Genomic DNA, 9,132 nt, shown 5'->3' with positions numbered 1-9,132 from the left:
GGAAGCCGGTTTCCCAGTCAGCCGAGCATAAAACGACTATTGAAAGGAAACTTATTATTAAATGCAGATCTGGGGTTTCCTAATTGACAAAAAGTGCAAAAAAGTCACTATTTGTTACTGTAGTGTTTAACCAGCAGCTGCAGCAGAAAGGCTGTGAGAACAAGGTCGCAGTGTTATTATCGTTAACTACGATTATTTAATAAAGTACATTAACTGAAACAAAACATTTCTCATTTTTGTTTGCTTCAAGTGGAATTACAAAAACTACTGAAACAAAAACTGAAAATAAACTAAAACTAAATATTAAATACACATATTTCAAAAAGAAAAATACCAATAAAAAAAAAAATGATGAAAACCAATTAAAATTTCTCTATTATTAATAATAATAATAATAAAGAAATGATAATATATACAATAGTGATAATTATCTCGCTATATTACTAAACAAAACTTTAAATTTTTTTATTAAAACTTGAAATAAAATCAAAATGAAAACAGAATTTAAAATGTTTTTATTTTTAATTATTAATTTAATTATTTCAACTGGAATATATATATCAAAATATGTATTTTTTTATTCAGTTGAAATACTACTGAAAAAAATGAATTAAAAACATTCATAAAACTGAAAAAAAACTACAAAAAATAATTTGAATGGAAAATATAAAAAACAATTCTCTAGCTCTCTTTATTGCCAATATAAAACTGACTAATAAATAAATAAAATTGACAAAAATGCCTAGAAAAATTACTAGCAAAATTACTACAACTAAAATAAAATAAAAACTGAAAATATAAAAATAGAATCAAAAATGAAAAGAATATAAAACTAAAAACCAGTTCTTAAATATATAATCCTATATTAATAGTACGGAAATAACACTGCAAGGTCGTCACGTTTCTGCGATCAGATGTGTTTTTCTGCGATTCAGCACTGTGTGTGTTAGCGTTGGGCGTCTATGCTTCTCCCAGGTGGCCCCTGGCTGCGTTGTTTCATATCATCTTCATGTTGAACTTGCGCGTTCCTCCGGATGCGCCGGTGGTGGTGGGTCCCTCGGTCTTCCTGAAGGAGTACTCCACGGTGAAGTTGTTCTTGCGCTGTCCTCGTCCGCGGCTCCACACGAACAGCAGCAGGAAGCAGAAGAGCACCACGCCCAGGAAAGTGATGCAGCCCATGGCCGTGGACACCAGGATGGTGGTTAAATCCAGCGTGAACTTGAGGAAAACGCGTGTGCTGTTGAGCCCGGTGTCGTTGAAGTCTACCGCGTACAGCGAGCGGTTGGCGAAGAGCACCGAATCCGAAGTCTGGCCCTTGACGGTCAGCGTGGCGAAGTAGGTGTCGTTTCCGCCCGCGTTGCTGGCGATGCAGATGTATGTGCCGCTATCTGTCACCTGTGCGTAACGGATCCCCAGCGTCCCGCCGGGGAGAACCGTAATCCTGCCGTTGCTTTTGGAAGTGATCCTCCGTCTCTGCGGGGAAATCCAGATGATGGCCGGAGTCGGTTCACCTTCGGCGCGGCACAGGAACGACACCGGCTGGCCTTCGTGAACCGTCACCTGTAGAGATGGGTACAAAAACTGGTATTAGCCTATTCCTCGCCAGCGTTTTTGAAAAAAGTTGCCAGCCACCGCCAGCATTTTTGACCAATTTTTCAAATTGCCTAAAAATGTCCCAGTGCGACATCCGATGGGTTTTCCTAGATGGCATCACATATGCATATGCTTACATATGAGATCTCCTGTTACTGCATCTTCCTGGTCTGTGTTTTTGATCGGCACATTCAAGACTCATTCAGGAGATGCGTAATAGTTAAATAGAAAGAGTTAAATGGGCCCAGGGGCTAAATTATGAAAGACTGGTGTATCAATAAGCTCTGACATTAAAGGGGTCATCAGATGGAAAATTCACTTTTCCATGTTGTTTGAACTGAAATGTGTGTTGGCAGTGTGTGTACACAACCACCCTATAATGATACAAATACACACAGTGGTTTTTTTTAAATCCCCCAAAATAATAACCCCTTTCTCAGATCAAGCCATTCACAGATTCTGGCCTGAAACTGAAACCAGTATCACAGTTTTTTCAGCTGCTTACACACATTTTCAAAACTTTGCCTCTTTTTTTCAAAACTTTACACACAAATCCAAGAATTGCACACAAAATGCAAACCGCCTCACATTTGTTACAAAATGAAGCGCTGCATTCAAGATATCACAAACACATCTCAAAAGCAAACATATGCAAACACCTTTGCCATAATATTAATTCCTGTTAGATTTTTGTGTGTTACACAGTGTGTACACAAAGTGTGTTGCGTTTTGCAAAAAGTGTTTTATTAAATTGAAAACTGAGTCAAAGGCTGAGAATTAGTGTATGGTTTTGCAGATTTGGTGTGTGCTTCTGCTGTTTGAGTGTCAGCTTTCAGAAACTGTGTGACAAGTAAAGATTTTGTGTGTAAGCAGTTGAAAAAAATACTGTAAATGGGCCCTAGGGCTAAGTTATGAAAGCTCTGTAATTATGGATAAGCTCTGAAGTTAAAGGGGTCATCTCGGAAGAGAGGGGCGGGGTCAGCAGAGCTCATTAGCATTTAAAGGGACATGCACCGAAACGGCTCGCTGTGAACAGAGCTGTGTTTGACAGGGTAAAATGGTGTTGTTTACACTACCATTGAGTAATTTTAACCAAAGTATGTTATAGACTTTTCACGAAGACCCTAAAGAATCATACCAACTTGTGGAAAATGGGCATCCGATGTCCCCTTTAAAGAATAAGTCCACTTCCAGAATAAAATTTCCTGATAATTTACTCAAGCCCATGCCATCCAAAATGATCATGTCTTTCTTTCTTCAGTCGAAAACAAATTAAGTTTTTTGAGGAAAACATTCCAGGATTTTTGTCCATATAGTGGACTTCAATGGTGGACAACGATTTCAAGGTCAAAAATGCAGTTTCAGTGCAGCTTCAAAGGGCTCTACACAATCCCAGCTGAGAAATAAGGGTCTTATATTGCAAAACGATCAGTAATTTTCAGTAAAAATGAATGTTTGTACACCTTTAACCCCAAATGCTCAGATAGCATTAGCTCTGCGATGCACGTCATCACACATTACGTAATCCCGCAGGAAAGAGTAGTAATACTGTTCAAACCTTTACGATACCCATCCCTGCTCACCTGCTGCAGCTTCCGGTTGCGGATCTTGGGTTTGTGGCAGGTGAAGTAGTCGAATAACGCCGAATCGGTGAACATGCTCAACAGGTAGCCCTGCACCTCCGGCGGTCCGGCGCACACCGGCATCTTCCCGTCGAAGTTTAGGGTGCGTCTGCGCTGCAGGATCCACAGCAGGCGACAGTCGCAGGACAGCGGGTTCCCGTCCACACGAAGCGTCTCCAGGCTGTTGACCGAGTGGAAGGAGCTCTCCTCCAGAGTCACCAGATCGTTGTTGGACAGGTTCAGGACTCGGATCTGACGCAAACCTCCCAGAGCGTGAGGCTCCACGGTGAGCAGGTTGGTGCTGACCATGTGCAGCTCCTTCAGCCTGCAAAACAAGGACAGAATTATTATGATGACGACTTCAATTAATGCCATTTTATTGAGATAAATGTTTGACATTACGCACAGCACTCGGACAGAGACAGGCCAGGTTTACAAACGCACAATATTGTGACTATAGGACTGAAAGGTAAAAGAACCAAAGCAATTAATTGTGTTTTTCTCTAGAATGCATGTACAATGTATGGACTAGCCTGAAAAATACTGTTTTTAGAATTATTTGCATGCATTTTTCTAGCCTGAAATATAATTTCAAAAACTAAAAACTGAAACTGAACTAAAAATGAAAAACTAGACATATCAAAAAATTATTTAAAATATAAAAAATATCTATAAAATTATTACTAAAAGGAATAATTAAAACTATATGATATAACAAAACCAACTTAAGTTATATATATATATATATATATATATATATATATATATAAGTTATATATATATATATATATATATATATATATATATATATATATATATATATATATATATATATATATATAGTACCTTGCAAAAGTATTGATACCCCTTTATTTTATTCATGTTTTCTTATATTGCTGCCTTATGTTAAACTACTTTAAATTACTTTTTTTCCCACATCAATCTACACTCCATACATCATAATAGTAAACCAAAAAACAGGTTTTTAACATCTTTGCAAATTTATTAAAAATGAAAATATGATGACTTAGAATGATTCCATTGCACAAGTATTCATACCCTTACCTGGGACAGTTGAAATTTAGCTCAGGAGCATTCATACTGCTTGTAGATGTTACCACACTTCAAGTGAAGTTATCCTGTGGCAAATTCAATTGAATGGGTATGATTTGGGATGGCACACACGTCTTAATAAAAGGTCCAACAGCTGATAATGCATATCAGAGCAAAAACCAAGCCCTGAGGTCAAAAGAACAGTCTGTAGAGCTCAGAAACAGGTTTGCGTCAAGCCACACATCTGGGGAAGAGTTCAGAAAATAAAATTCTGCTGCATTGAAGGGTCACAGAAGCATGTAGTCTCTGTTACCCTTAATGGAAGAAACAACCAGGATTCTTCTTAGAGCTGGCCTCCTGGACAAACTGAGCAATTGATGGAGAAGGGCTTTGGTTAGAGTGGTGACCAAGAACCCGATGGTCACTCTAGTTGAGCTCCATGATCATATGTGGAGATAGGAGAAATCTACAGAAGGACAAACACCATTGCAACACTCCAACTATCTGGGCTTTATGGCGGTGTGGCCAAACTCAATCCTCTCTTCAGTGAAGACACATGAAAACACACTTAGAATTGGCAAAAAAGCACCAAAAGGACCCTCAGACTCTGAGAAACACCATGCAGAGTACCATCCCTGTTTTTCAGTGGCAGGGACTGAGGGACTCAAAGAAGAATAAAAGTTCAGCGCACCAAAATATTGAGATAGCCTTAATGAAAACCCAGTCCAGAGCATTCAGAACCTCAGACTGGGCAGAAGGTTTACTTTCCAACATGACAATGGACCTAAACACACAGCAAGAGTGGCTTATACACAACTCTGTGAATGTCCTTAAGTGGCCCAGCCAGAGCCTGAGCTTTAACCCAATCAAATATTTCTGGAGAAACCTGAAAAGTTGTGTCTGCCCCCATCCAACCTGACAGAGCTTGAGAGGTGAAGAGGTGAGGAGAAGAATAGCAGATAATTGCCAAATGCTGATGAGAAAATCTTTTCGCATCAAACAAAAAGACTTGAGGCTGTAAAGGTGCTTCAGCCAAGTACTGAGTTAAGGGTATGAATACTTATGCACTTATTTGAGTTTTTTTTTTTTTTTTTTTATAAATTTACGAAGTTGTGACAATTCTGTTTTTGCTTCGTCATTATGGTGAGTGTAGATTGATGTGGGGAAAAAGTAATTTAAAGCAGTTTAACAAGGCAGCAACATAACAAAACGTAAAAAAATGAAGGCGTATGAATACTTTCGCAAGGCACTGTATGTAGAAAACAATAAAATCACAAAAAATGACTTTAGCTGGGTTTTCACAGCCACAGTCACATATATATTGTCTCTATTTATAGCTTTCTAATCTTGTCTAAACCTGGTATCATATATTAAAAATATACAAGGCTCTTTGATGAATTGCTTTTGTTCCTCTTTTGTGAGTCGCTTTGGATAGAAGCATTTGCTAAATGCATAAATGTAAATACTAAATAAACCTAATTTATTATGAATTTGACACATTAAAGTTATGTAATCCTGAAAAAAACAATTTCAGAGTCTTTCCCCATTTAAGCAGATGAAGCTGTACTTGCATCTTTAGAGATTTACAAACTATTTTGACACGTTCATGGTCTCATGATATGCAGGTAAACAAATAAACCACATATAAACTGGCCTGATGAGGTCTCGAAAGGCCCAGGACTCGAGTGTGGAGATGGGGTTGTAGGAGAGGTTCAGGGCCGTCAGGTAGGCCAGGTTCCTGAAGGAGGCTGACGGCACTGAGCTGATGTTGGTGTTGGTGATGAAGAGCCAGGACAGATTGAGACCCTGGAAGCTCAGCGGCGAGATGTACTCCAGGTACGGCCAGCTGTCCACCTCCAGGCCTCTCAGAGCAGACAGCTTGCGGAAGTTCTGGTCCTCGAGGGCTGAGATGCTGAGGTGGCGCAGACGCAGGGTGACCAGGTTACGCAGGTAAGACAGAGTCTGGCCGGATATAGACGTCAGGTTGCACCTCTCAATGGTCAGATCTTCCAGACCGATCAATCCTGAGAAAGCCTTGTGAGAGATGTAGACCAAATCATTGTCACCCACCTGAGGAATGAGGACAGAATCGTTATCATGACTGCAATTAATGGGATTTATATACATATGTGTGACCCTGGACCATAAAACCAGTCTTAAGTGTAAATTTTTCATAATTGAGATTTATACATCATCTGAAAACTGAATAAATATGCATTCCATTGATGTATGGTTTGTTATGATCGGACAATATTTGTCTGAGATACAACTATTAGAAAATCTGGAATCTGAGGGAGCAAAAAAATCTAAATATTGAGAAAATCTCCTTTAAAGTTGTTCAAATTAAGTTCTTAGCAATGCATATTACTAATCAAAAATGAAGTTTTGATATATTTATGGTAAGAAATGAACAAAATATCTTCATAGAACATGATCTTTACTTAATATCCTAATGATTTCTGGCATAAAAGAAAAATGTATTGTTGGTTATTGCTACAAATATAACCCAGCGACTTAAAACTGCTTTTGTGCTCCAGGGTCACATATTGTTATTGTATCATGTATTGTAATATATATATATATTATATACACACTGAAGTGATTTTTACATTTGATTATTTGTTTTTTGTTTTTTTAGATGTTTATTTTTGGTCTCGTTCTGTCTCGAGTATCTCGTCGAAACATTTTATTTTAGTAACTTGAAATAAAATAAATGCTTACTGAAATAATAATAATAAAATTTGTTTAATGCAGCTAGTTGTCAAGAGAACATTTCTTCTTTTCAATTAGTTTAACAATGTTCTAAAATAACTAGAACGGAGAAAAAAAATTGACATAAAAAAAAAAACTAAAATGAGAAAAGCACAAAACATTTTCTAAAACTAAAAATCCTCTCCCTTCTACCACGCGCTCTGTTCTCTGAGGTGCCTCCTCCTAGCAACAATTATTGAAGCTATTTCAAGCACAAAATAGTTTAAGACATGCTTTTTTTGGGGGGTGTTAAATGCACAATTTGACAAGTGCAAACGTTAGTAAAACTTGTTGATAGATTCATTTGAATACTCTTCTCTCATAAATTTTGCGTCTGAAAGAGAAAAGTAAAGTAAAGTAAAGTCGTGACGTATTGTCAAGTATGGTGACCCATACTCGAAATTGGTGCTCTGCGTTTAACCCATCCAAGTGCACACACAGCAGTGAGTAGTGAACAAATGCACACACACACACACACACACACACACACACCCGGAGCAGTGGGCAGCATTTATGCTGCGGCGCCCGGGGAGCAGTTGGGGGTTCGGTGTCTTGCTCAAGGGCACCTCAGTCGTGGTATTGAGGGTGGAGAGAGCGCTGGACATTCACTCCCCCCACCTACAATCCCTGCCGGCCCGAGACTCGAACCCGCAACCTTTGTATTACGAGCCCGACTCTCTAACCATTAGGCCACGACTTCCCAGAAACTCCTATAAATGCATATTCAATAAGGTCAGGCGCAAAAATAACTGTGTCCACGCCTTTTCAGCGCTAATTCTTCACTTCGTGTCAGTAATATTTTAACGCCAAAAGATGGCGCAAGCTGTTAGTGAAACTGTCCCATAGTATATTCATTTCACAAAAATAAAATTAGCACACTATTATGGCCTCCGGTCTGTTGACCACCAAACAACACAATTGTGACTCCCAAATGAACAATACCAGAGGGTTAAAGGTACTAACCTCCAGGTTCTTGAGACTGCGCAGATCCTGGAAGGTGTAGTCGAGCAGGATGACGATCTTGTTCTCACTCAGGTCCAGTGTGGTGAGGTTGGCCAGTCGTGCGAAGGCTCCCATGGGTACGAGCTTCAGCTGGTTTCCTCGGAGTCTCAGCGTCTGCAGGGCCTGCAAGCTGGCGAAGGCGTTGGGCTCCAGCGTGCTGATCAGGTTCTCGCTCAGATCCAGCTCCTCCAGACGTGGATACGGAGCCAGATCTCCCGAGGCCACCCAACGCAGGCGGTTCCGGCTCAGATCCAGCAGCCTGGTCTCTGTCGGGATGCCCTCGGGGACACCAGATAGACGCTTACGCTGGCAGGACACGGAGCGGAGCTGCGCCGCGCAGTCACAGCGAGGAGGGCAGCCTGCGCACGGGACGGCCGTCAGGGCCAGAACCAGAACCAGAACCAGCCACCGAAGCCGGCCCAGGCCCCATAATGAAGCCATGAGCCTCCCTCCACTTCACTCTACACACCTGACAACGAGAGGAGAGGAGAACGAGAAAGAGTTTTCAGTTTTCAACGCACTTTATTTAATCATTACAAAGTCATTAAAACAACAAAACTAATTTTCCGAAACTCAAAAAAGGGTGTGCAAAAGATCAAAGCTTATTGTAACATAGTAGTAAAGATCAACATTTCTTCTACAACTGTAATTAAATCATTTTATAGAACTTAAAATCAAGCATAACCCCTTGATTTTACCAGATTTTTAAAAGCAATTACCACGTTGTCCTTCTATTTAGTTTTTCCTGCTCATATAAACAGCAAGTTTAGCTTGCCCAATTAAAAAAAATAAACAATTGACTTTTTATTCTTTGTGCCACACTATATTTGGGCCAAGAATAAAAATCTCAGATGAAAAAGACTTCATGAAAAGAACATCAAGAAAACAAAACAAATCACACAACCTTGAGCATTCTCAAAAAAATAGTGAAAAATTGTCTCCCTCATTTTACAAAAAGGACAATCACTTGATATATTGTGATTTGTAACACTCACAAATGCATTTACAGCAACTGCGCCGTCTAAAACTCTCCACTGAATGAGAACGAGAGAGAGAGATGAAAATGAAAATGCTCTCATCCTCTAAACACGCTTCAGCTAGTCCATAAAAC

The 9,132-nt window shown here is 39.6% G+C and overlaps 1 protein-coding gene across 1 annotated transcript; it reads right to left on the bottom strand.

Moving 5' to 3' along the window:
* Positions 1-996: 996 nt before the first annotated feature.
* lingo3b (leucine rich repeat and Ig domain containing 3b) lies at positions 997-8,462 on the bottom strand (the record flags this gene model as incomplete). The annotated part of the gene is made up of 4 exons (XM_079378704.1): positions 997-1,560; positions 3,177-3,540; positions 5,911-6,338; positions 7,983-8,462. 4 exons carry the CDS (start codon positions 8,460-8,462, stop codon positions 997-999), a joined length of 1,836 nt encoding a protein of 611 aa, XP_079234830.1.
* Positions 8,463-9,132: the final 670 nt, after the last annotated feature.

This window comes from Barbus barbus (assembly GCF_936440315.1).
Source record: "Barbus barbus genome assembly, chromosome: 26".
Taxonomy (NCBI): Eukaryota; Metazoa; Chordata; class Actinopteri; order Cypriniformes; family Cyprinidae; genus Barbus; species Barbus barbus.
The sequence above is the reverse complement of the archived record's forward strand: the minus strand, read 5'-3'. Positions and strand labels throughout refer to the sequence as shown.